A 24,517-nucleotide genomic window follows, 5' to 3' on the forward strand; every position below is an offset into this window, starting at 1 on the left:
TCTTTATACGAAGGTCGAGCAAGCTTTCCAGCACATTCATGCCCTTCTTCTGACCCCACTTCGACCGCATGCTATACACCAGGAGTATAATTTATCAATATCTCAAGTCGATAACCAATCATTATCCTAGCGAACTATACAGAGGAACTAATCGTAGCCCAGACACGAGATACTCTGCCTCGTGGCTGATCGAGGTCGTTGGCCCGGCAACGCCTGTAAGCGGTGGAAGGCTTCTTTCGAACGGGTGGTGCGACCCGAATACTCTAATGGACCTTCAGAGTCCTCCACAACACACAACAGACACGCCTCGCCCGGCCATATTAATTATAAAACACCGTGATAACCGACTAATTTATTCTCAAATATTTTTTTCCAACTTAGTTGCTGGCCTGGTACATTTGGCCTGTATCGACCTTCTGAGCTCGACCACCTGACGTCACCTGCGATCAAACCAAAACATTCCTCGCCCTGCGCGTCGCCAATAAGAAATGATGCACAACAACAATGCTGCTCCTGCAGCGACCACAGGTCTATTATCTCCAGCATGGTAGGTGATCACACTTTCTCGTTGGAAGATACGTCAGTTCCAAACCGTCGATATCGAAGGGGCAGAAACCACGCGTCAGGATTACGTTAGGGGGGAAAGAAGCTCAAGATCGGTGCTTTCCACCCCGCCCCTTTTCTAGGAACAGAAAAGGATAGGACAAAGAAAATAAGGGGAGAGCAAGGAAAAAGAGAAGGAGAAGAAAGAGACAGACGGAGATGAAGATTTAATTTAAATACTGTTTATGGCTGTATACTAATTCACCACAGCAATTTTCTTGCAGAAGATAGGTTTAGATTTACACCTGTCAAAGTCGCCAGCTCCGCACCCCGACTTTGGGAGCGCAAAGCATCGGTGCCGTTTCTTGCACGCTCAAAATCTCGCAAGCTCTGGAAACGCTTCCGGTCGTCATTCAACAGCATGAAGTCGCTCCAGAAGCTTGTGGCGGAGGAGGATGCCTGCGTGGCCGACGTGGCTGACGAGCTTGACCTGGAGATCAACTTTTCCAGACAAACTGGTTATTTACGCGGTGTCAAGAGGATATGTCTCAATGAGAAAGACACGGAAGGCGAGGTTGAGGTTGGCAAAGAACGGGGAAGGTCGTTCCTTGAAACAAAATGGGAGTCGGAAATGGCAAGGAAAAGACGTTAGTCAAGGATCTAAGGTGGAAATTGTGTTCGCTGTGTTAATGGGGTTTCTACAGGCAAAATCCCTTCGAAAGACTGGCAACCCGTCGAAAACACTTGGTCCCAGGATGTTTGCCAAAACTCCGCATCACAACCAGACACGACGATAGCAACAGACGTTGTCGAAGGCATGGAGGAAGACAGAGAGACTACAATCCCTGCCATCCAATTATTGACAGAACCAGTTCATGACTCGCTATCTCCATATGAGTCAAATGAGGAAGGCAGTCCGGATCATGAAAAGATGGATGACCATCATGCCGGGGATAGTGCTCTCGCCCACGTCGAAAATGAGTCCGAGGATACTGCGCAGGAATTTACGCCTTCGGAAGATGTCTCTCTTCTCGGGATCGGCGGTGACACAGTTGGCGAGACGAGTACAGCAGATGATCGACAGACTCCCTCAGCCACTAACGGGAGTTGTCCGAAGGTTTTCGTCGATGTCGAAAACAGCACCATAGAAGACACCATTGCGCAAGAACAGGATTTTGTCCGATCAGCACTGGGAAGCGCTCTGGAGGGGGAGGGGGATTATGAGGATGCGGAGCTACTCAACAACTTCGTATCTAAAGCAAAAGCCAAACGCGCAGCTAAAGCAGCGCTTCCACCGCAAGATGCAGAGCAAGTCAACGATGAGGAAGATGCGGTAGTGGAGTTCCCCACCCCACGATCCCGGCGTGTCTTGGAAGAATTGGATGCGAATTCCCCATCTCCTCAAAAGACACAATTGTCTCCATGCAAATCCGATGTGCCCCACGAATCGCCGGCTTTGAGCAACGGCTCCGAGGGGAAACAAGCAGATGATCAGAAAGAGGGACAAGAACAACATGAACAAGGCTCAAGCCCCCTCCGACGTAGTAGCCGGACGTCCAAACCCCCACTGCGGACGACGATCTCTCTTCGCCGCCCGAAGGGGAACGAGTTTATTTTCCTGCAGCGGACACAGGCTCAGGAAATCGCGTTGGCGACTCGTAAAAACACCCGGTGCAACAAGGGTGATGCACAGTTCCCGAAGTTTGTCCTCCAGGCATTAGCCCAACAGCAACAGAAGTCCGACCAGGGGTCCTCCTCTCCCGAGCGCAGCGATACGGACACACATCGCCACAAAACAAGTCGGAAGCGAAGCGCCAAACGGGTGGTGTGGAACGACAAGCGACTTGTCGAGTATGAAGGAGACGACACGACCACGCCTGCAGGGGATGATGAGAGTGATGACGTTCTTACAACAGCAGGAAAGACGACCACGGCAACCCAGTCGGACAAGAAGAAAGCAGCTACCACTAGCCGCATCAAAGAAGGCAAGAATTCCGGCCCCAGCGTCCAGGCACCAGACTGTGATACAGTCGTTGCCGGAACGTCATCCTGCACCACTACTGCACCTGCTACTGCAACACCTAGCGCCCAGAGTGTGCGTCGGCTGGGGCCCTCTGCATCTGCACTTCCCACCCCGGCAACTACCAGCAAGGCAAGGACCATTGCACAAAAACCGACCTTGGTATCATCAGCTTCGTCGTCGTTATCGTCATCAGTGCTGCCACGCAGGAAATTGACGCCCCGTGCGCCTAGCTCGGCCTTGCCGGGGACTTCGTCCAAGACGTCGCCGCCCACAGTTGTGGTCAGCAATAAGAGCCGCCCATCAACGACCTCGGGGATCAAGACCAAGAGTATGCTCAAGGCGACTGCGGGGTCTACCCCGATGCCGAAGCGTATCCGGGCTCGGTCCTGAAAACATCGCTCTGCTTGTGATCAGTTACCCCCATGTGCTAGGTGAGGTGTGTTGCTGAGTCTTTGCTACGGAAGGAGTTTTTTTTTTCTTTTCAAAACTTGTCTGTTTTGCTCTATTGTTTTATTAATTACCGTGGGGGTCTATGGCAAGGAGTCTGTTCGGTTTATTGATACTGTGATACCTATGATACCTTGTCAGTCGTCAATTCATCGTTATCTTTATGCAATAACTACACCTAGCACTCGATATATTCCTCAGTGACCAAGTAGTCTCTGCTCGAATCTTGATCATGACGGCAGGGCTGAACCGATATACACGGACTACTCTTAAGACTGGAACAATTGCTAGCTAATCACGTTCATTCAGTGCCACTCCATGCCTAGCACTGGTAAATACAGGACGCAGAGATTGTCAATTGGTTTATTAGTCGTCTACCGCTTTCTCCAAATTCAAGCCAGTATACCTATCTACAACGACTCTAAATTATGGGTAATTCCCCCATCAACTGAGGCTCCCTGCCCCGATTATAGAATAATCGGTCCCTATTCTTGCTGATATCTTAGCTGTCAGCCCCGTTGCCGTCGCTAATTGCGGCTGCTGCTCACGCTCCGCTGCTCACGCTCTTCTGCTCTTGCAGCGGCTCTTGCTGCTCTGCCTTCTGTCCCTTCTTTCTTCCTCCTTGTTTGAAGTTCAGCCTCAAGCTGTTCATCCCCAACCGCTTTCTTGATCTCCAACATATGGTTGTGGATGATCTCTTTGTCGGTCTCGAGATGGTAAGTGGGCTCGGGATTCTTCTTTCCACCAGGCCAAGCAGATAGTTCAGTCTTGTCGCACTTAAGCTGGTAAAAACGTACCTTGGTACCAACTGCAACTAGTCCGTACATGTCCTGGATGTTTCCAAGCCTCGATCGCGAATCCTTCATGTACGTGCTGAGCTGGTTTTTGGGTGTTTTCCAGTCGTACGCGGGCTCCTTGGACTTACTCGTAGGGGAGCGTTTAGCTTCAACAATGATAATCTTGTGACGAACACCTCCACGGATGTTTGTCACAGCTATATTAGCCCTTCTTTTACTCTCTGGTAGAGCTGTATAGGATTCTGTTTCCACAGTGGAGTTAGAAAGGGGGAAATATAAACTTAACAAGTTTGACCAGAAGTGGTCAACGCTGGCCTCGTATGCTCCAGCCTTGATATCGGAAATATACAAGTTGAGGGCCTCCTCGTTGTAGTAGGGGGTGGGCTGCAGCGCCATCTTAGGAGAATTCAAGTTTGTAGAATAAGCTGTTTCTTCTGGGGAATGAATCTGGAAGCTCACGAAGTGGAAGAGAGAGGAGGAGGGGGGGAGGAGGAAATGCGAGCCGCAACGAAGGAAGGTACAGGACATGGCAGTTGGAGGGAGTCGCGCTTGCCTCGTTTCATTCACTCAACCATACACTATTTTAGGCAAGTAAGAGAAGTGTATCCATGTAGGTGAATGGAACACCTATGACTAGATATTCAATTCACTGGCCTATTTTGATATATTGTAAGCCGTCTAGTGCTCCTTACAGTCCTAGGAAGGTACCTTACTACCGGTACATTGCTTTATCTTGCTCTGTAGAACAGATTTATAGAACTCGGTAAATCATTACTCTGTTTTATGCCTTGATGCCTGGATTATATGGCAGAAAATTCTTCTCTGTAGAAGGCAGAGGTACCTTGAAAATGTTGGTGTAATAATGACTCTGTTCACTCTTATATGACAATCTGGAGAGATCTTCATCCAGGAGTAATAACCATTCCTCTTTACTTCATCATGCCACGAATTTCTTATGACCCCAATGAAGATTATGAATCTTATTATAGTATCTGTATTATCTGTGGGGAAAATGCCTCTCCCCCTGACGTTAGAAAGGATGGTTCTATGCGATGGCGAGAACAATTCAGAGCTGGTGAGTCCCAGGAAGAAGTCAAACCATCAGTCTCTCCTCTTGATTGTGACTAGGTGGTAATCGAACCCTCCTCCATCTAGTGTATCGTGGCCCAGAAGGGGAGGTCAAACTGTCAGGAATCAGCAGGATGAGAGAGTGCAAGCTCTGGGTTCCGATTGATGAATCGGCGCGATGGGACACAGAGGGGGCTGATTTTATCTACTTGACCCATCCACCGCACGAATTCAGTGATTTCTATATATTCCATGAGATCTGTTGGAACCGTTTTTGTGACCATTTTACTGGCGAGAAGGTCGATTTGGAGCGGCTCTACCAGGCATTGGAGTATATGCCGCTACTGGGACGTTGGTCACATCCTGGTACTCATTATAATATAGGCAAGCCGAAACACTGATCTTCTTCTAGGAAACTTCGGTGATAAATATGAACCTTTCCGATTCCCTACCCCAGCGCAGCTCATGCAGAAATCAAAGAATTTCCCCAAGCCAAGGGAGGAAGTATTAAAAAGGCTGGTCTACGAAAACGGCAGCCAGACGGATTGCTTCAGCCAGTTTCCACTCGAGATTCGAGAGGTGATTGCAACCTTGCTACCCACCCGGGATTTCCTCAGTCTCCGCTATACCTCTCGCGCGATGGGATCTGTCTTTACCGTCGCCGCCTTTTGGAGGACAAAATTTGACATCAACCAGGACCGTGGCTTTCTCCATTATATGCTTGAGCAGCTCCCTGCAAAGGACCAGCAGCGCATGGATTGGCGTCTGTTATACCACTGTACTTCCAGACTCACCTGCATGTGTGCCTTTGACGTGGCCGTTCATTCATGGGAGCGTTCCCGGTGGCTGAGGGACGCAACTGTGGCAGGGCCCCAGGATATGCCATTGCACTTTGACGGAAGAGCACTGCAACACTATCATAATACACGCCCTTGGTCGACGCAAACAGTCTCGATAGACGTATCTCGTTCTCTGGTCAAGATCGCTATATCAGTTGTCAAAGATCGCGACGTTGAGAAGCTGGACTTGCCTTCTCGTGCCAGAATCACAGGCATGGAATTCGTCTTCAAAGACCGGCCAACTGTGAGCGTTGGAACCAATACTCCCGGTGCACTCAACGTCACAAAGAGGACGCCTTCGAAATCAATTCCCTTGCTGCCGACTGACCGCGTTTGCAGGCGGAGCGTAGATTATTCCTACCCGGGGTTAAAGTACATCACGAACGTCAAACGACTGCGAGGATTTCATATTATCGAGCAACCGCGCTCCAAGATGTGGGCGATACATGTCATCAGAGACAATATTTGCTGCGTTACTCCGGAGGAGGAGGGTGATAATCCTGACCATCGAGCCGATGTTCTCTATTTGGATGAGGTCAGCGAAGTGGTTGTTACATTCAACGTGAGTCGCCCTCCAAATAGTATATTACAAGCTGCTGAAGCGATGAGCAAGGATCGAAGAATCCTCGGTTTAGGAATTAGGGGTAAACGATCAAAAAGAATAACCAAAGAATATATGCGAGGAACTTTCGTGAGTTACAGGGCCGAATCTCCCTATTCAGATACGCTCTGGGAGGATGGAGAGGACGAGGATAGCAGTGACGAGGATGGATTCTAGTCACCATGGACTTTTGAGAAGACTACGGATTGCTATTCAAGATATTCTGAATTTAGATGGCAAATACCTTGGATGGTAAGTGTCAGTATCAGCCATGATTTTCAATTGAGTGGTTTATAGCTGGTTAGGCTTTCGATTTCATTACTATGGAGTAGATACTAGCAATAACCCATCTGTAGTCTCGGAGCACAGAACTCCATTCATCTTCCAATCAAAGAATCCTCGTGGAGAACAACGTCATCTACGGAGTACAGGCAGAAGCACGGAGTGGTAAAGTAATTTCCGTGGACACTGTACTTATTTCTTGTACCTTAGTAGTTATCTTACAGTAACTAGTTAGTTAACTAGTACCTGACTATGTAGTAGTTAGTTAACTAATAGTTAGAAGGCAGTGTAGTAGTACCATTTTTTAGTACCTGACAGGTACCATTTCTTAGTGTTCCTAAAGTAGTTAGGGCTGTGGCGGTGCTGCGCTTGGCCCGATCAAGCCGTGGCTCCTTTCCGGATCTGTCCACCGGGACTTTTTGTGTTCCGGGATGGTCCGATGTCTCGGCGGATTCCGTAAGAGTCCGACGGGCGATTCTCGGCGATTACGGAGTACGGAGTATGAAGTATGAAGCGGAATAAGGATTTGGAGTTCTGATAGGTTGGCTCGAGTATTACTACATGATAGTACGAAGTGCCTATGGATTACGGATTTATGTAGTACGGAGTATGTATCAGTGACTAGCTACTAGCTAGCTATAGTTACTACTACATAGAGTACTACAGACAGAATGGTTTTTATGTAGTAGTTACTACTCAAGGAATATTTACAGAGTACTCCGTAGTATACAATTTACTAGTAGTCTATCATGAATCATGAATACCATTGTAGTAGATCTATTTTGTGGTGGCGATCTGTCCAATCACGGAATACCGAAATGATGACCCGCATTCAACATTGGTTCCAAATTCCCGTGTATCAGCCATCAGCCATCAAATCAACCCGACCGGTCCGAGCACAGTCTGTGTGAGGGACGCTCAAGGATGAAACGCTGGTTAAACCCTGCTTGAATTGGTTCGTATGAAACGACAGATTAAGCGGAAATGGCAGCACGCGCCTCCTCGGGCCAGACGTCATGACCAAAGGTGTCCTTCATGTTGACGAAACGGAAGTGGCGGCCCTCGGCGACGGCGTTGACGGCTTCAAAGTCGGCATCGGAGAGGGTGATGCTCTTGAAGTTGGACTCGATGCGGGCCGGGTTCGAGCTCTTGGGCAGGACGACGTAGCCGCGGCGCAGACCCCAGGCAATGAGCACCTGAGCCAGGGTGTTGCCGCCCTTTTGCGCGATGGCGTTCAGGGTCGGGTTCTCGCTGACCCTCTCGCCGGTGGTGGGGACCTGGTTCTGCGAGCCGAGGGGCGAGTAGGCCTCCGGTAGGATGTTGTGGGCGAAGCAGTACTGGACCAGCTCGTTGTTGGGCAGGAAAGGGTGAATCTCGATCTGGTTGACGTGCGGCTGCACCTTGGCGAACTGCAGCAGCTGCTCCAGACCGTGGATGGTCCAGTTGGAGACTCCAATGGCACGAGCCTTGCCATCCTCATAGATCTTCTCCATGGCGCGCCATGTCGGTTCGGGGTTCTCTGTCAAATCTTTGAGAATGACGTACTGTCAAGCATTAGAGTCAAGAGTATGCGTATATATCAATGTGAGAATTTACCTTTCCGTCAGACCCAATCTTGGGCTTCTCCTGCGTCTCCTTCTCGGCAGCAATGGGCCAGTGAACCAGGAAGAGATCGACGTAGTCCAGCTTGAGTCTCTTCAGAGAGTTCTCGACAGACCAGAGCACATCCTCATAGCGGTGCAGATGGTTCCAGACCTTGGTGCAGACAAAGATGTCCTCCCGCTTGACCGACGGGTTCTCCTTGAGGAAGTCGTGAATCCCCTCGCCCACCTCGTCTTCGTTGAGATAGAACCAGGCACAGTCCAGGTGTCTGTATCCGGTCCGTAGCGCATGCGTGACAGCCTTGTAAGTCTCTCCCTTGGATCCCTCGTTGGCAAAGGTACCAAACCCGACACCGGGAATGGTCACCCCGTTGGACAGCTTGAAGGAGGTCCCGGCCGACATGATGGTGGGTTTAGATGCAATAAAATTAGTCAACTTATGAACAGAAAGAGCAAGGTACTTTTTTTTTGGTAGAAGGAAGAACTGGAATTTGGGGAGAAAGGCACAATAATAGGTGGGTATCTAGGTAGCAGTTAGGTAGGAGGAGGTAGGAGGTAGTAGGCAATACGTAGAGGTCCAAAATCCAGGCGGGGTGTCGGTGACGGAGGGGTCGATGATGCCAGTATCAGTTTTGTTATCGCCTCCCCTGCCTGACAGCTGGAGCTTTTTTTTTCTCTCTTCTTTTTTTTTAAATTTTTTATTTTCTTATTTTCTTCTCTTGATTGTACTTTTAACTGTAGGATTCTTCCTCCCGAACTTACTTCCCTATCAATACGACTAGATTTTACAAGGATTCAGGATCCTAGATCTCCCAAACCACTCCCATACGAGCACATTATCATCCAAGAGTACGATCCACCATCCTACATACCTCCTACAGTCAATCCACAGTCAATCCATAATCCACAATCCACCTTATCCACCTTATCCACTGCATGCGTCCATGACATCATCAGCCTGAACTCTGCATAATTTCTTCTCCTCGTCACCGGCAAACTGAACAAACCGAACGTTGAGCCCGAAACAGCGCGAGTGTTTGACCCGCCGGCACCCGCTGGATCGTCATAGGCTCCATCGATCTGTCGCTCGTCCATGGATGAGCTGCCCATCCTGCCAATCACCGGCCCGGGTTGAGACGGTGCACTTGCCTCCCGCCCACTCAGCGTGCAGCGCCGCTCCACGCTCCGCCCCGCCGAATAATAATTCAATTAATATTAATGCAGAATAATATTAATCCCATTTAAAATAAAAAATGGGAAAGATAATGAAAATGAATTAATAGAAAAAAGTACATGAGGAATACCAGGTACCTAGTATGCTGTATCTGTATCTGTGGGTATCTGGAGGTATCTGTACCTGCCTCGGTGTTAAGTGGATTGTTCTTCGATTCAATGAGCTATCTGTACCTATGTAGTAGTGTATGTACATGTAGTACTATGTATGTTAGGTAGTATGTACTTTAGAATGTTAGGTACTTGTAACTACTAGGTACTAGTACTTGTCTTCGTATAAGTCAGGGACTGATAGTCTCAAAAAGGCAAGGCGTCCTCTACCCACTCCGCCATACCCGCTGGGCAGAGGCGGATTTCCCAATGACGACGATAATTCCTAGGGATGATGATACCCTGCGGTGGATCCATGGTTGCTGCTCACGGCCTATAGGTTGAGGCATCCGCTGGACGTGTCTCTGGCTTCAGTCACTTGTGCCGCCACTGGAGAACTGAGAAGAGGGAAGGAGTGAGAGTTGGCGGTTCTAATTACACGCGGTGACTGCAGTGTATATATATACCCGGTGCCCGCCCGTATATTTATTCTTCTGATTACTTGTGATACCCCTTTCTCCTACACTCTTCTCTTCAACTCCTCTATTCCACCCCTGTCGTCTATCTTCATCTCTGTCATCTCTATCGTCTTATCTTCATCTCCATCACCTTCATCATCTTCATCACCTCTATCATCTATCATCTCATCACTTTCCATCATGCCTCGCTTCGAGGATGCTGATTTTGCTGTGGACTCTGTCCCCCCTCATTCCCCTAGGGAGCAGCGGGAGAGCCTTTCCGGCCAGCTTCCTATCCCCGGGGACGCCGGCAACACAATTGAGATCCCCGCCACTCGCAGCTCGATCAGCGATGCTGCCCAGTACATGCACAACTTGAGTCTGTCGCCCTCGATGAGAGACCGCCGTGGCTCCCGCAACTCCTTTGGTACCTCGCTGCCCATCCCTCGTTCGCCGCGGGTCTCTCGCCTGTCGTCGGTCGCCTATGCCGATAGCGCTGCTGCCCAGGCTGCCGTGTCGCGTGATATCCTGGCCTCGCAGGTCCAGGACATGTCCAAGGAGAAGGTCGCCGCTGCCAAGAACATGGCTTTCGCCTTTGACATTGACGGTGTGCTCGCCCACGGCAACGAGGCCATTCCCCAGGCCATCGAAGCTCTGAAGATGCTCAATGGTGACAACGAGCTGGGCATCAAGATCCCTTACATCCTCCTCACAAACGGTGGTGGCAAGACCGAGATCTCCCGCTGCGAGCAGCTGTCGGAGGTTCTTGAGACCCCCATCTCCACCGACCAGTTCATCCAATCCCACACCCCGATGCAGGCTCTCGCCGAATACTACGAGACCGTCCTCGTCTGCGGTGGTGAAGGCTTCAAGGTCCGCGAGGTGGCAGAGAGCTACGGCTTCAAGAATGTCGTCCATCCCAAGGACATCCTCGCCTGGGATCCCACCATCTCGCCCTGGCGCGCATTTACCCCGGAGGAGCGTGCCCAGGCCCGCCCCCGTGACTTCAGCAAGGTCAAGTTCGACGCCGTGCTTGTCTTTGCCGATTCGCGCGACTACGCCACCGACATGCAGCTGATCATGGACCTCATGCTTGCCGAGGATGGCCAACTGCTCACCCGCGCCAAGGACCCCGTCGCCTCGCGCATCCCCGTCTACTTCTCCCAGGGTGACATGCACTTCCCCACCGATCACAAGGGTCCCCCGCGTCTGACCCAGGGTGCCTTCCGCATCTCCATCGAGGCGCAGTACAAGGCCCTGACCGGGGTCGACCTGGAGCGTGTTGTCTACGGCAAACCCGAGCGCGCCACCTACACCTACGCCGACGAAGTGCTCAAGTCATGGATGGAGCAGATCCACAACGAGAACAAGCTGCCCCAGAACGTGTACATGATCGGTGACAACCCGGCCTCGGATATCGTTGGCGGCAACATGTACGGCTGGAACACCTGCCTGGTCCGCACCGGCGTCTTCCAGGGCGGTCCCGGTGAAAACGACCCCAACAGCCCTGCCAGCTTCGGCGTCTTCGACCACGTCCTCGATGCCGTCAAGGCCGCCGTCCGCAAGGAGCTGGGCCAGGAGTTCAAGTTCAAGTGGAACCCCAAGATCAACCCCGTGCTCCACGGCGATGGTGTCTCGGCTGTTGAGTAGATTGCCACCACCACCACTTCTTTGGGTTTGGGGAAAAAAAGGTTTCTGTTTTTTTTTAATGGACATTACGATGGCGTTACGAGAATCTGGATTTCGAAACAACTAGACTTGCGCATGAATCCGGGATTCGGCTTGGTTTCGGCTTGGTTTTTTTTCTTTCTTTTTATTTTCACGGCTTACGGATATCCACGTTGCTACCGGAGAACAAGGAAGAGTTGAGATCTTTCCTTCGTTTATTTATTTCTCTCTGGAGCTACGACTTGTTTCATGCGTCATTAGGCTAGAACCAGGCCCTGTCCTTCGGGACATTTTTTTTTTTCTTGAACTCTCTTGACCTTTTTTTTTGACTTTGCATACGAAAGCAGTCGTACCAAGACAGACTTGCAACGATTTCGTCATAGACTTTTACTTCGTTTTCCTTTTCTACTAGAAATATTTCCTAGACACAACAAAGTATATTGGAAGCGTATTATGTAGTATTTGGTAGTAATGGTTTTGTCGGTGTCTACTAGTAGATGGACACTCTTAGATTGTAGTATTATCATAAATCTGATGCTAAAAAATAGGCACTGAAGCCTGTCGAATAACTAGTTAAGGTAGTTCGAACTAATTTAGTACCTTTGTACCTTTAATGATCTGACTCATAGAGCCAAAAATGGACCGAGTATCCATCGAAGCATGTTAGCTCAGCGGAAGAGCATTGGGCTCATAACCCAAGGGACCCTCGATCGAAACGAGGACATGCTATCTTTTTTTTTCTTTTCTTTTTCTTTTCTTCTTGCATCTATTCAAGTTATCCCCTATTCATTGATTCTTGTTGATTCTTTATGGTATAACTGTATAACATATTACTAGTCATCATGTGCACCCAGCTATGTGTCAGTATTTTCCCCGGGACCTGCATAGTAAAGCTTAGCAATTAGAATCTGGACTGGTTATTCCTGCCAGTTGTGTGATATATATTTACGAGTGACTTGGTAGAGTCTGGGTATAGCTGTAGCTATACTGACGTGGCATAAATATACAGAGGTATACAGTAATAGTTAGTAGATTAAAGCTAGTGTGAAGAACACCAGGTTATTGGATAGGATAATAGAAGGTCAACCTTAGTAGCTCACATGATCGATTACCAGGTACGGAGCACGGAGGACAATGCTCCGTATGCCTATACCAGGTACCTAACCTACAGTGACTTAGTAACCAGTACTCTAGGTACCTGGGACTTAGACCACCTAGGTAGGTGCTACCTAGCGACAGCTTCCCCGCGTGATCACCAGCCGTGACATACCGGCGCACCAATAACCACACGCCGCGAGGGCATGCTGCACCTGGGCAGTCACTGGGCACGAGGTACGTGGTATGTATTACCTAACACCTGCTAACCTTAGTACTAAGGTACCTACAACTCTTATTTCTTACTACTCAATTACCACCCAAACAATACATATAATACCTAACCACGACAATGAATAGGTTACAAGTATAGGATCAAAGCAGAGTAGTGTCTACAAAGCTACTACACATTAACGTGGCTTGGTCCGGGGTTAGCGCCAGACCCAGCAGATCTGCTTTTCACTGGTGGGGCTAGGCTGTTTTGGACTAGGATCTGCTGACCTGGAGGGTAAAGTATAGTTAGTATCCCATGTATTACGATTAGTTACCAGTAGTGGAAGAAGTATAGAGGTATGGAAGTATCCTATTGTTACCTGTCTGGTGTCTTTGTTTGTAATGTTTGTCACAATGCCGTGGAGGTACTATTCCAATAACAAGGTACAGGTAGTCCTAAGGTAGATACTACGTATATAGCATAGTATAGTATAGTATACCTAGGTTATAGTATAGTATAGTATACTAACTAGGTAGTTGATAGGTAACTACTATATAGTACCTATTATTGGTATTGTTACAATTATGTCATGGCATCCATCGGTCGGAATGTGACAAAAGATGTAGATTAGGTACTGTGCCTGGCACTGGTAAGGTAACACACAGTCGAGTAAACATCGGACATAGCACTCGACATATGGAGTAACTAGTTAACTAGTACTACATAAGTAGGTACCTAGTAAGACGATAAACCTGCAGGATCAAACAAGCATTCCGGGGTGGAAAAAGCAAGTACAGGGGTTATTGAGAATCAGATCACCAACTTACCTACTATTAGTTACTATTAGTTACTAGGTAATTAGTACTCCGTATTGTATTGATTTTGCTACCAAATCTCTATTATCTTACGGCATTTCGCCCCAGTGGCCACGGCACGATCCACGGGGCCGAGTTCGCCGGGTCGAGTCACTCGGTTTCCGCCGCCTGACAGTATTTTTCGCCTTCTTTGCACCTACCTACCATTCACCTACTACCTACAATTCAGTATCTACCATCTACCTACTACTACATACTACCCTATTAACAACGGAGTCTACGGGGTACAAGTAATTGCTCGCCAGACAGTGGTAGGGGCGGTCTCTTGGCTTCGCACTACTTTACTCGATAGCGTGTTGGTTCCGTCGCTGCTCCGGCCATCCACGGAATTCTGTGACTAACAGTAACAGCTGCACCGTCTCCTCACCACGGCGGCCCCCTCTTGCAGACCACTCGGAAGACTCGCTTGCCCTCGCGAACCTGGGGGAAAGAGAGGGAAAAAGAGGAAAAAAAGAACCTGCTTCTTTGTGTGGTCTTCCCTTTCATCGTCCATTCAGTCTGCTAGTTACTACCTACACTAAGCCTGACTATATAGACTCAGAGAAGGGTCACCACTCATCTCACGATGGCTTCCTCCCCAGCACCCTCTGCCCCCAAGTCCAGCCTCTCCCGCTTCGCCGCTAGAGTCACCATTCCTTCCTCGCGCGACCATTCCCCTGAGTCTGTGTGTTCGTCGACCGACGACGGGTCCCGGTCTAGCAGTCGTCGGCGGCCCTCCTTTGGCTCCATCAAGGAAGACGTGGATGGTGAGTACTTAAGCCGTGGCTGTCTTCTTTCCTTTTGTATTTTATCTCTCCTTCTGGTGATTCTCTATTTCCACATTGCTTGATGATTTCTTATTTCCCTTCCTGATGAGTCGACTCGACACAGGTATTGCCCAGTCCTTTGTCGACACCCAGATCTCCTCCTCCTCCTCCTCCTCCCAATCCCCCAAAGACCACCACGCCTGCGACAGGCAGGGCCAGGGATTCCCCACTGCGCTGGAGATGCAGCAGACCCCCGACTTTTGTTGCCCCTGTGGTGGATTCTTGGGATGGAAGCAGATTCGGCTAGGCGGCAGGAAGTTGAGCAGGAGCTATAGCGACCTTCGTCTGCTTGGAAGTACGCATTCCCGCGGCTGGGCATGGGAGGCTAGCCCAGCTGTAACCCCTTCCAAGGCTAAACCATTGGAGATCAAGCAGCCGAAATCTGAAGCGAGTCTCGCTCCCATCGAGTTACTTCCACCCGAGATTCTGGGTAGGTTATCCACCCCCCCCCCCCCGACCTTTTCTCTCCATCAATTAATCAATTGTGAAATGCTGAACATCAGATCAAATCATCTCCAACCTGGCACTCGATGTGCCCCCCAATGGCTACACCCCTCGCAATGTCGACCTCATCTCCTGCCTCCTCACCTCGCGCACCCTGCACGCCGCCACCCTCGGCGTGCTGTACCGGAACATGACCTTCCCCCATTCCGTCATCTTCTCCAAGGCCCTCAGCCACATGTCCCAGTACCCGGCCCTCGGCACCCTCGTCCGTCGCCTGGACTTCTCCCACTTCACCTCCGTCGGCCTGGGCCGCACCAAGCAGATGAACATCGAGATCCAGAACCTGACTTCCACCACCCTCCTCAAGTGCCTCGACCTTCTTCCGAACCTGAGGGAATGTCTGCTCCAGGAACACATCGAAGGGGACATCAGCGCCGACATCGTCCACAAACTCTTCACCGGCCTTCCGAACCTCGATGCCGTCGACTTCTGTGGCTGCTCCTCCCAATCCTTCTCCAGGATCTTCCTCGACGGCCTGACCGCCGACCAGGGTCTCCCCATGGTTCTGCCAAACCTCAAGCGCGTCTCGCTGCACGAGTGCAGCGGCCTGCCCCCGCGCGCCTTTGAGATCCTGCTGCCCCGGCTGGTGAACCTGACCCACCTCGACCTCACCCACACGCAGATCACCGAAGCGGCCCTCTTCTCCATTCCGGACACCGCCAACATCACCCATCTCAGCCTGTCTCGCTGCTCGCGCATCTCCGGCCCGCGGGTCGTGGAATTTCTCACCACCCACCCGGCCGTCTGCAACTCTCTGGCCTTCCTCAACCTGATGACCGACCCCTCCCGCTTCCGGCTGCTCGAAGAAGACGATGTCAAGGCCCTCCTGCCCAAGCTGCCTACTTCCCTCCGCTCCCTCAACCTGGGCGGCGCACGCGTCAACTCCGACCATGTGCCCATGCTCGTCACTCTCACCAAGCACCTGCAGGAACTGGGGCTGAGCGGGGCAGACCTCTCCGTCAAGGATCTCAATGCCTTTTTTATTCCTCCTTCAACGCCCAAGAGCGATGCACTGGACAGTGAGGCGGGCTTCCCCGAGGCGGGCACTGTTGACACCGAGAAAAAGGAGGAGACCCCCTGGTCTCCACCAACCCTGTGTTACCTTGACCTCAACAAAGTGCCTCAGATGTCTGTGGGCGCAATCTTCAACATGACAGCTTGCGCCCTGCTCTCCCCGCAGAGCTACCCGCTGCAGGTGGTCGAGTTTAGCGACAAGCTGATCGCTCCGCTGAGAGAGCGCAGCAAGAACGGCCGACCGACCACGGGCTGGACCGTCCGCGAACTCGGCCGCCGAGGATGGTATGTCCGTGACCCGGCCACCATGCCGCCACACCAGCGACTCGACGACGGCGCCCGTTGGTGGAAGATGGGTGCCCGCTGGTGGGGGATGCGCAAGATCCCCGTTGCTGTCGGCGACGTCGGTGGCATCTACGGACATTACATGTTTAAGAAATAATTCCCTTCTTGCAGTTTCTGCTGCTCTTTTTTTTTTTTTTTTATCTGTTTCTATTGCCAACTGACTGCAGTGTTTATACCCGATCTGTCGACACGGCGAATATCTTCTTGCTCTTCTACTCTTGCGCATGGTGGCATCGTCTAGCGACTGATGAAAGTTTCTGCTCCGTTCGTCTCTCTCCGAATCACGTCTGTTTTGCATAGCGATCCATTTTAGCATCGTCATGGGGTTTGCTTCCTGCTCTTCCGTCCAGTTCTAATCAGCGTGATGATCTCTGCTCGGTTTTCCTTCTCTGAATATAAATAAATATGAATATGAATATGAATAATTGAATAACAGTAGACCTATAATAGTTGTACTATAAGTATAAGTATATTTACTGTACAGTCGTAGACTCAGTACTCTGTAACACCGTTAGTACTAAGTAACCGCACTTTAATCACGTGACAAGAGCTCAAGTCTCAGGGCGGACAGGCTTGAGCCTTAAATCCCAGCTCCCTCGACATCTCCTCGTACCAGCCAGGCCGGAGTGGAGAGCGTGGTTTCTTTCTTTCTTTCTTTCCTCCCTATCCTTCCCGGGAATACTTCCCGATGGGGTACATTCGGCCTCGCCGTCGCATTCGAGGTTGAGTTCCTTCGTGTCTGCTCCGGAGGAAACCTGGAAACCTGGGAACCTGGAAAACCAAGAGATGGCGCCTCCGAACGGGTCAGCAACATACAAGAAGAAAGAGGGCACTTTGAGTCTCAGTTCTGATGGACGGAGTGTTTCCTGGAGTCCTGCTACGGGGGGGCAAGGTGTGCAGATTCCCGTTGCAAATATTACCAGTAAGTTTTACAGCATGCTCTATACCACCTTGTGTGCCCTTTTCTTTTTTTTTTTTTTAAAAAAAAAAATCTCTCTCTGATGATGAAGACCTCCAGCAAACACCCGTTACAAACCCCAAAGTCATGCTGAAGATCTTTGCCCAGCAACCAAATGCCCCCGTGGACCAGTATGTGTTTTCGTTCACGGCGGGGACAAATGCCCGGGCGGAGGCGGATGCGATCAAAGATGCGCTGAGTGCGGCGATCCAGGCGGCCAAAGTTCAGAATGATGTGGTGGGAAATACAGGAGGAGCGGGTACGACAGGAGCAGCGGGCATGTCTGCCGCGATGGCGATGGCGAGTGCAGTCTCGTCTGTGGGAAAAAGTCCCTGGGACGACGACAATCGACTCAAAGGGGACGCAGAGCTACAGCAGTCCCTACTCAAGGCGGACGCAGGGTTACAGCGGATGTTCATGGAGTCACTGCACACGAAGCCCGAGGGCCTGACGGCCGCGCAGTTCATGGCGCAGTTCTGGTCGACGCGGCTGCATCTGTTACGCGCGCATGCGATCGAGCGGGCGCAGACGCGAGGGTCGTACAATGTGCTGTCGACGCTGAAGCCGCGCGTCGAGGATAACGTGACGAAGCTGAACATCAGCAAGGAGCAGATCGGGCTGATCTTCGCGCAGCACCCGCTCGTCAAGCGCGTGTACGACGAGAACGTGCCCAAACTGAGCGAGCAGCAGTTCTGGTCGCGCTTTTTTCAAAGCCGGCTGTTCAAGAAGCTCCGCGGCGAGCGCATCTCCGAAAACGACGCCACGGACGCCGTGCTGGATAAATATCTCAAAGCAGACGAGACCGGCGGCCTCCCTGCTGCTACTACTACTACTGCTGCTGCTGCTGCTGCCCGACAGCGTGATGGCGACCAGGTCCCGCACTTTATCAACCTAGCAGGTAACGAGGGGAACCTTAGTCTCAAGGGGAACCGGCCGGACTGGGACATGCGGCCCTCGTCGGTGGAAAAGGTGCCCATCATCCGCACGCTGAACAGTCTGAGCGAGAAGATCATGGCCGGCGTGGCTCCTGCGGACCGGGATCCCTCGGCGCCCGTCGGCATGGACGAAGACACGTTCAACCAGCTGCAGCTGCGGGACCTGCGCGATGACGAGCTGCAGAGCCGGGTTCTTTTGAACATCCGCGATCAGAGCCGATTCTTCTCCCAGGGGAAAGGAGAAGATGAGGAGCAGAGTCGGTTGGCGGCTGCCCAACAACAACAACAAAAGCAGCAAGATCCCCAGATAATCCTGCAGCGTCTACGCACCATCGTGGAGCAGACATTACCGGATGATGGGTCCGTGGAGCTAGGGAAACTCATCGAACCAGAGGAGGAAGACAGCGACGAGGAAAAGCAGAATAAGCAGCGGGTAGGATCCAAGGCGAGCCTACGCGGTGCGTCGGCCCAGATCCTCGAGGCGATCCGAGACCGACGCGCCCAGACGGAAGTGTCCTCGTCTGCGGCGGCGGACAACACGTACGGCCTCTCGACAACACTGTACGACCGGCTGACGCTGACGCACGCGACTTCGACCGAGTTCCTGCATCAGTTCTGGCAGGCGTTCCTGTCGGGTAACCCGGACCGGGCGGGCGAGCTGGCATCGCTCGTGGAGTCGCTACATCGCGCGAACGAGCGCATCCGCGCCGTGGCCACCGACGCAGAGGCCGAACGCCTGGTAGAAGTCAACCGGGTGAAACAGCATGCACGGGATGTCCTCCAGGCGACGGGCCGCAAGATCCGCGTCAACCTGGCTGGGGTGCCGGGGGGGGAACGTGTGGTCCTGCAGCTGTTGGGGCCGACGGTAAAGGCGCTGGACGTGGCTTTGACGAAATATAAGCTTGCTCTAGAGAGTATACAGGAATAACATACGTTAGAACATTAAGGACGGAGTATATAGACCACTAGGTATGTAGATGATGTAGCGTAGATGTATCCGTAGATAGTTATAGTGATATCGGCATGCCGACGCTACGTGTCCGCATCTCACTCCACAAACTGCGGAGTACATTCACTACATACAGAGTACACCACTACTACGACATACACAGACTACACACAGACTAGATACACTACAGAATGATCAGCTCCGGATTCACGAACGCACCGATATCGAAATACCTACTCATCTACACGATCGCCTCGTCGGTCGCCCTCGCCATCCTCGACGTCAAACACCTTGCCCATGTCCAGGTCTCGCCGCACCTCTGGCAATACGGCCAGTTCTGGCGCACCCTGATCTGGCAGGGCGCCGGATTTGCCAACTCGACCGAGACGCTCTTTGCAGCCATGCTGATCTATCATTTACGGATTATCGAGCGGGCGTGGGGGGGAAGGAAGATGATAGTAAGCCAGCGCACAACAAGGAGAGTATAGATAAAGAGACTAATAAGTAATCTTTCAGTCCTTCCTTCTACAGGTGTTCCCGTATACGACCCTTCTCCCCCCCCTCCTCCTCGCAATGGTGGTTCGTCCCCTCTCGCTCAACACGTTGAATTATCTTCCCTCTGGTCCGACGGCGATCGTCTTCGCCCTGTTGGCGCAGTATTATGCGAGTATCCCGCATACATACCGGTATAGAATATCTACCAAGGCCGACGCTCCAGATGCACACGCCCCGGAAGGAACTTCTTCAACGTCATCGAAATACCTCACCCTCCTCCTCTCTGATAAATCGACAACATACCTTGTTGCCGCGCAGCTGGCCCTCTCGCAGTTCCCGGCTGGCTTGCTCCCCGCTGTAACCGGGTGGGTTGTCGGCCTCGCCTGGCGCGCGGATCTCATACCCTGTACATCGTGGCGGGTTCCGGCTTGGATGGTGGGGGAGAAGGTGCGCACGGGGAATACTTCTGGTAGTGGAGGAAGCACGGGAAATACTGAGCGCTATAGAGATCTGAGGAGACGGTTGGAGGGGGAGACCGCCGCTGCGAGTACGGGGGTGGATGTAGGCAGTAGACCTTGAAGTAAAAAAAAAAAAAAAAAAAAAAAAGAAAAGAAAAGAAGGCATAATCATTTCATATCTACGTTGAGAACTATCTATTCCTCCGTCGCATGTTCTCCTTGCACTCGTTGCAATACCATTTCACTAAACAGAAACAGTCAGTATAAAAAAAAAAAAAAAGAAAAGAAAAGAAGGCATAATCATTTCATATCTACGTTGAGAACTATCTATTCCTCCGTCGCATGTTCTCCTTGCACTCGTTGCAATACCATTTCACTAAACAGAAACAGTCAGTATATCAATGATCAATGAACAGACTGAATGAATGAAGAGACTTACCATTCTTGCCGGGCGGTTTGGTCATCCCCACACACGACAGATGGAACCACTCGCGCGGACAGGCGTCATTGTCGCAGGCGACCATCTCGCCGAAACTGACCTCGTTGCAATAGCAGTACCGCGGCTCGCCGTCGTCGTCCTCGTCGTCTCCCTCGTGCAGCGACTCCTCGTCTTCAGAGGCCACCGGGGGCGGCACAACCGTGCTACCCGTTCGTTTGTGATTGCGTTTCGTCGTCGTCGTCGCCGCCGCCGCCGTCGGGGCAGGGTCGGCCTGTCGCGTCTGCCGAACACGAGGGGCAGGCAGTTCAGGTAGCGAGCCAAGTACCGGTGTGGACGTCTTGGACGATCGACCCTTGGATGTGCCGCCTCCATTGCCATTGCCATTTCCATTGATATTGCCATTGGCGGCTGTAGGCAGAGCGGTGTGCAGGATTGGAGAACCCGGGTACGGCTGGGGCGGCTCGCCCGTCTCGATCGATTCGGATGGGTTTCCATCTCCCGGGTAATCTTCCATCTTGGCTACAAAACCGGAGACCCTGGCCGTAGCTGAAGTCACACCGGCGGTTTCATCGCTCAGATCGCCCCGGGGGGTGTCTGCCAGGGAGACGGGCGCCGTATCTTCCTTGAGCGATCCTTCCTTGCTTGTTGCTTTGTTGTCGTTTTTATCTAGCTTGTTAGCAAAGAAAAATACAATAGAAAAAGAAAGAAAGAGCATACTTGGAAGTCCCCGGTTGGATGCAGAAGGAGATGGCCGTTGTCGAGGGTTAGTGATCAGGTTGCTCTGCTGTGCACGCGAGGACGACGGGCGAGCGACGGTATTGGGTCCTGGGCTGGCGGCGCCGCGAGGGATGTTGAACGTTCCGACGACAGGAGACGATGCGAGCACGGGGGATTCAGCAATAGGAGCGTTCCTAAACTGTTAGTAACGAAGAGAGTAGAAAAGAGAGAAGAGAAGAGAGAAAATACCTCTTGCGTGAGGCGCCTGCAGCCGGACGGGCCCGTTTCTTCGTCGCATCCGCATCCTTTGACGCAGGGCGACCAGAAGCGGTGCCTGGCCCGCTAACCGTGCGCTCCATGGCTGCTGCTCCTGTATCCACCAGAGGCGGTCGTTCGACCTTGCGGCGTTTTGTTGCGCCCGTCGCCCCCGCGCCAGCTGCATGGTGGCCCGCATGATGATCGCCCGCATGATGGTCCGTCGCAGCTGTAGCATTAGCACCAGTGCGAGATTTGGTCGCTGCACCCTTGCGAGACGTCGCGGGACGCGCGTCGTCAAAGTCGGAATCGACGGCGTGTGTGCGGCGCTGCTTGCGCGCCTGGACGGCCTCGCGGCGAGCCTCACTGCGTGTCGCAGCCTCTGCCTCGTGCAGGGCATGAGCCAGGTCCTTGTTGGATGCGGCTTCGCGGCGGGGGCGCTCGTTTGTGGTTGTCTTGGCTGTGTTCTTGTTCGAGTACGCCCAGTGCGTCAGGCTGCCCAGACGCGCCTCGTCGCTGACCTCGCCGGCAATGTAGGGGAATATGCTGTCTATGCGCATCAATTGGCGATCAAGTTCCTCGTTTGCATTCGTCACGACGTGGTTCTTTTCGTCTGCAGTCATCATCAGGTCCGACAGGGTATGGCGCACTCGGTCGAAGAGGAGACGACGGTTCTTGCTTTCTTGGGACTCAGAGTGGGAGTCCTAAAGAATCGAAATAACAAGATCAGTATCACTTTCTTGTAAAATATTATGAGTGAAAAGTAAAAGGATGAAACTACCTTCATCATATCCTCACGAACCACCCCCCCCAGAATCGGCGCCGGGTTGACCGGGCAGGGCACCACCTCTGCATCCGAAGCCACCTGCAGCAACTGCAGCAGGTTATCCTCGAGGGCCCAAGCTTTGGCATCGACCTCTTTCAGCAACGAATTGTGCCTGCGAAATTCACGCGGGAGGGCTGTGATCGCGTCGGTGAAGTGGGTGAGGGCCGGGTAGAAGCCGTGCGGCACGGGGGGTGTCGCGGGAGCTGCGTCGAGGGAGGCTCCATGGTGTGCGTATGCGAAAGATGAGCGGCCAAGCGTTTTGGAGGTGCGAGATGGGTTTGTCCGCGTCTGACGGGCCAAGGGACGGTTTGTCTGGCTTTGCGAGTTGGTAGACATTGTGAGATGCGTTGCTGCAGAACGCAGAACTGCAGACAGGAAGACACCTGTTCCAGCAAAATCGGCGGTCTGACCAGACCGGAGAGGAGAAGACGAAAGAATGGGAAAGACTCTACTCCGTCCCCCAAATTCCAGATGCCTGCATGCCGTGAAGTAATGGAGAGGGAAGAGTCAAGCGTCAAGCCTCAGAGACGGACGAGAGAAGCCAAAGTGGAGAGTGTTTGTGCTGACTGCTTTGGGAAGGATTGTGCCTGCTGAGTCAGCTGCATAACATGACGTCATCGATATACGGTACAGTGTGTCACTGAGTACCGTTTAAGAGTAATCAATCTACTGATGAGACAATTGAGCGCTTATTTGTATAGACTCTAGAGACAATTCGCGCCACCCCGTCGAGACACCACATGATGAAAATAAAGCAAGTATTTTACATATTCAATATTCTAGCCACCACACTGGAGACCCCAGACGTAGATTTAACAACACCATGCAGATGAGCAGCTAAGAGAGGCAGACGAATAGATAAATATAGCGAAACAGGGACCAAGAGATAAGAAAAAAAAAGAACAAAGGGAAAAAAAATCATACAAAGGAAAGAAGAGATCCACGAGAATCTACCAACGGTGCAAGACTTAAGACTAACTTACTCCCCCTTGAGGCGGTCCTGGTGGATAGTGAAGGCGTCCTCAAGCAGGTCCTGCTCCTCCTTCAGATGCACCGACTTGAGACCAGTGGCAACCGAGGCACTGGGAGCGCGACCGGCGTAGAGGACGTGGCGGCGGTTGTGGTGCTCCGTGGCGTTCAGCAGGGTCTCGATACGGGGCTGGGTGAAGCTCCAGGCACCGGCGTTGAGGGGCTCCTCCTGGCACCAGACAATGTTCTTGGCGTTGGGGTAGCTGTCCAGGTTATCGCGGAGCTGGGCCCAAGGGAAGGGGTTCAGCTGCTCAATACGAGTGATGGCGGTGTTGCGGATACCGTTGGTGTCACGGTGCTTGACCAGCGCAGCGTACACCTGACCAGAGCACAGGATGACGCGCTCGATCTTCTCCGGCTCGTCGATCTCCTTGCCGTGGGCCGGGTCGGGGATGATCCACTGGAAGTGCGAGTCACCGGTGATGTCCTCAATACTGGACCGAGCGATGGGGTGACGCAGCAGAGATTTCGAGAAGAAGATAACCAAAGCTACAGATTGTCAGTACATTAAAAAAAGTATAAACAGTTTCAGGGGGGAGGAACATACGCTTGCGGAATTGGCGGTGGATCTGGCGACGGAGGATGTGGAACAGATTGGCCGGAGTGGTCATGTAGGCGATCTGCATGTTGATATCTTGGTGCTGGCGGTCCAGCTTGGCCTGGCTGGGGAAGACACGAGGCTCTTCGTTAGAGAGCTGCAGCCAGCGCTCCAGACGGCCGGACGAGTGTTCGGGGCCTTGGCCATCATAACCGTGAGGGAGGGAGATGACGAGACCAGAGCGCTGCAGCCATTTTGATTCACCAGAGGCAATGAACTGATCAATGATGCACTGTGCGTTGTTGGCAAAGTCACCGAACTGGGCCTCCCACATGACCAGGGCATTCGGCGAAGTCAGCGAGTATCCGTACTCGAAGCCGAGACTAAACATTTATGAGCTGCTTTTTTTTCCAAT

The 24,517-nt window shown here is 51.9% G+C and overlaps 10 protein-coding genes and 1 non-coding gene across 11 annotated transcripts in view; 7 read left to right on the forward strand and 4 right to left on the reverse strand.

Annotated features, from left to right (window-relative positions):
- The first annotated feature begins 299 nt into the window (after nucleotides 1-299).
- Nucleotides 300-3,144, forward strand: ASPZODRAFT_1474150 (hypothetical protein). The gene is made up of 4 exons (XM_022725265.1): nucleotides 300-547; nucleotides 613-659; nucleotides 814-1,190; nucleotides 1,248-3,144. Exons 1-4 carry the CDS (start codon nucleotides 545-547, stop codon nucleotides 2,954-2,956), a joined length of 2,136 nt encoding a protein of 711 aa, XP_022583923.1. The 5' UTR covers nucleotides 300-544; the 3' UTR covers nucleotides 2,957-3,144.
- A 396-nt stretch (nucleotides 3,145-3,540) lies between these two features.
- ASPZODRAFT_140315 (hypothetical protein) lies at nucleotides 3,541-4,338 on the reverse strand (the record flags this gene model as incomplete). Its single annotated transcript, XM_022724653.1, has 1 exon — nucleotides 3,541-4,338. The coding sequence occupies one exon, from the start codon at nucleotides 4,336-4,338 to the stop codon at nucleotides 3,541-3,543; it is 798 nt and encodes a 265-aa protein (XP_022583924.1).
- Nucleotides 4,339-4,749: 411 nt separating this feature from the next.
- Nucleotides 4,750-6,495, forward strand: ASPZODRAFT_140316 (hypothetical protein; the record flags this gene model as incomplete). The annotated part of the gene is made up of 3 exons (XM_022724654.1): nucleotides 4,750-4,885; nucleotides 4,966-5,244; nucleotides 5,291-6,495. 3 exons carry the CDS (start codon nucleotides 4,750-4,752, stop codon nucleotides 6,493-6,495), a joined length of 1,620 nt encoding a protein of 539 aa, XP_022583925.1.
- An 866-nt stretch (nucleotides 6,496-7,361) lies between these two features.
- Nucleotides 7,362-8,892, reverse strand: ASPZODRAFT_92068 (hypothetical protein). The gene is made up of 3 exons (XM_022730434.1): nucleotides 8,771-8,892; nucleotides 8,197-8,724; nucleotides 7,362-8,144 (listed from the first exon to the last, which is right to left on the reverse strand). Exons 2-3 carry the CDS (start codon nucleotides 8,602-8,604, stop codon nucleotides 7,575-7,577), a joined length of 978 nt encoding a protein of 325 aa, XP_022583926.1. The 5' UTR covers nucleotides 8,605-8,724; nucleotides 8,771-8,892; the 3' UTR covers nucleotides 7,362-7,574.
- A 1,141-nt stretch (nucleotides 8,893-10,033) lies between these two features.
- Nucleotides 10,034-11,802, forward strand: ASPZODRAFT_129871 (hypothetical protein). Its single transcript, XM_022722375.1, has one exon. The coding sequence runs from the start codon at nucleotides 10,184-10,186 to the stop codon at nucleotides 11,630-11,632; it is 1,449 nt and encodes a 482-aa protein (XP_022583927.1). The 5' UTR covers nucleotides 10,034-10,183; the 3' UTR covers nucleotides 11,633-11,802.
- Nucleotides 11,803-12,307: 505 nt separating this feature from the next.
- Nucleotides 12,308-12,379, forward strand: ASPZODRAFT_t46. Its single transcript has one exon. It is a non-coding gene; the product is annotated as a tRNA-Met (tRNA).
- Nucleotides 12,380-14,795: 2,416 nt separating this feature from the next.
- On the forward strand, nucleotides 14,796-16,642 carry ASPZODRAFT_129872 (hypothetical protein). The gene is made up of 2 exons (XM_022722376.1): nucleotides 14,796-15,070; nucleotides 15,144-16,642. The coding sequence occupies exons 1-2, from the start codon at nucleotides 14,821-14,823 to the stop codon at nucleotides 16,598-16,600; spliced, it is 1,707 nt and encodes a 568-aa protein (XP_022583928.1). The 5' UTR covers nucleotides 14,796-14,820; the 3' UTR covers nucleotides 16,601-16,642.
- A 482-nt stretch (nucleotides 16,643-17,124) lies between these two features.
- On the forward strand, nucleotides 17,125-19,353 carry ASPZODRAFT_112336 (hypothetical protein). The gene is made up of 2 exons (XM_022721037.1): nucleotides 17,125-17,425; nucleotides 17,514-19,353. Exons 1-2 carry the CDS (start codon nucleotides 17,290-17,292, stop codon nucleotides 19,322-19,324), a joined length of 1,947 nt encoding a protein of 648 aa, XP_022583929.1. The 5' UTR covers nucleotides 17,125-17,289; the 3' UTR covers nucleotides 19,325-19,353.
- Nucleotides 19,354-19,461: 108 nt separating this feature from the next.
- On the forward strand, nucleotides 19,462-20,591 carry ASPZODRAFT_129874 (hypothetical protein). Its single transcript, XM_022722377.1, has 3 exons — nucleotides 19,462-19,803; nucleotides 19,862-20,447; nucleotides 20,571-20,591. Exons 1-2 carry the CDS (start codon nucleotides 19,537-19,539, stop codon nucleotides 20,417-20,419), a joined length of 825 nt encoding a protein of 274 aa, XP_022583930.1. The 5' UTR covers nucleotides 19,462-19,536; the 3' UTR covers nucleotides 20,420-20,447; nucleotides 20,571-20,591.
- Nucleotides 20,423-23,268, reverse strand: ASPZODRAFT_129875 (hypothetical protein). Its single transcript, XM_022722378.1, has 5 exons — nucleotides 22,491-23,268; nucleotides 21,704-22,413; nucleotides 21,455-21,648; nucleotides 20,544-21,403; nucleotides 20,423-20,455 (listed from the first exon to the last, which is right to left on the reverse strand). The coding sequence occupies exons 1-4, from the start codon at nucleotides 22,869-22,871 to the stop codon at nucleotides 20,697-20,699; spliced, it is 1,992 nt and encodes a 663-aa protein (XP_022583931.1). The 5' UTR covers nucleotides 22,872-23,268; the 3' UTR covers nucleotides 20,423-20,455; nucleotides 20,544-20,696.
- An 88-nt stretch (nucleotides 23,269-23,356) lies between these two features.
- ASPZODRAFT_129876 (hypothetical protein) overlaps nucleotides 23,357-24,517 on the reverse strand; it is a 3,937-nt gene continuing 2,776 nt past the window's right edge. Inside the window, exons 4-5 of the mRNA XM_022722379.1 lie at nucleotides 24,112-24,485; nucleotides 23,357-24,053 (exon numbers count right to left, since the gene is read on the reverse strand). Coding sequence (XP_022583932.1) covers nucleotides 23,515-24,053; nucleotides 24,112-24,485 — 913 coding nt within the window. The 3' untranslated portion in view covers nucleotides 23,357-23,514. The remainder of the gene's footprint in view (nucleotides 24,054-24,111; nucleotides 24,486-24,517) is intronic.

Source organism: Penicilliopsis zonata, assembly GCF_001890105.1.
Source record: "Penicilliopsis zonata CBS 506.65 unplaced genomic scaffold ASPZOscaffold_3, whole genome shotgun sequence".
Classification (NCBI taxonomy): Eukaryota; Fungi; Ascomycota; class Eurotiomycetes; order Eurotiales; family Aspergillaceae; genus Penicilliopsis; species Penicilliopsis zonata.

Bases quoted from the DNA above. Each gene is read 5' to 3' on its own strand.
- ASPZODRAFT_1474150 (XM_022725265.1), top strand. The intron at 660-813 runs GTGCTTTCCACC...AATTCACCACAG, and splicing joins GGGAAAGAAGCTCAAGATCG to CAATTTTCTTGCAGAAGATA. The intron at 1,191-1,247 runs GTTAGTCAAGGA...GGGTTTCTACAG, and splicing joins GGAAATGGCAAGGAAAAGAC to GCAAAATCCCTTCGAAAGAC.
- ASPZODRAFT_129875 (XM_022722378.1), bottom strand. From the start codon at position 22,871: ATGTCTACCAACTCGCAAAGCCAGACAAACCGTCCCTTGGCCCGTCAG. The intron at 22,414-22,490 runs GTAGTTTCATCC...TCGATTCTTTAG, and splicing joins TTCGTGAGGATATGATGAAG to GACTCCCACTCTGAGTCCCA. The intron at 21,649-21,703 runs GTATTTTCTCTC...CTAACAGTTTAG, and splicing joins GCAGGCGCCTCACGCAAGAG to GAACGCTCCTATTGCTGAAT.
- ASPZODRAFT_129871 (XM_022722375.1), top strand. From the start codon at position 10,184: ATGCCTCGCTTCGAGGATGCTGATTTTGCTGTGGACTCTGTCCCCCCT.
- ASPZODRAFT_112336 (XM_022721037.1), top strand. From the start codon at position 17,290: ATGGCGCCTCCGAACGGGTCAGCAACATACAAGAAGAAAGAGGGCACT. The intron at 17,426-17,513 runs GTAAGTTTTACA...CTGATGATGAAG, and splicing joins TCCCGTTGCAAATATTACCA to ACCTCCAGCAAACACCCGTT.
- ASPZODRAFT_92068 (XM_022730434.1), bottom strand. From the start codon at position 8,604: ATGTCGGCCGGGACCTCCTTCAAGCTGTCCAACGGGGTGACCATTCCC. The intron at 8,145-8,196 runs GTAAATTCTCAC...AATGCTTGACAG, and splicing joins AGATTGGGTCTGACGGAAAG to TACGTCATTCTCAAAGATTT.
- ASPZODRAFT_129872 (XM_022722376.1), top strand. From the start codon at position 14,821: ATGCAGCAGACCCCCGACTTTTGTTGCCCCTGTGGTGGATTCTTGGGA. The intron at 15,071-15,143 runs GTAGGTTATCCA...GCTGAACATCAG, and splicing joins ACTTCCACCCGAGATTCTGG to ATCAAATCATCTCCAACCTG.
- ASPZODRAFT_129874 (XM_022722377.1), top strand. From the start codon at position 19,537: ATGATCAGCTCCGGATTCACGAACGCACCGATATCGAAATACCTACTC. The intron at 19,804-19,861 runs GTAAGCCAGCGC...GTAATCTTTCAG, and splicing joins GGGGGGGAAGGAAGATGATA to TCCTTCCTTCTACAGGTGTT.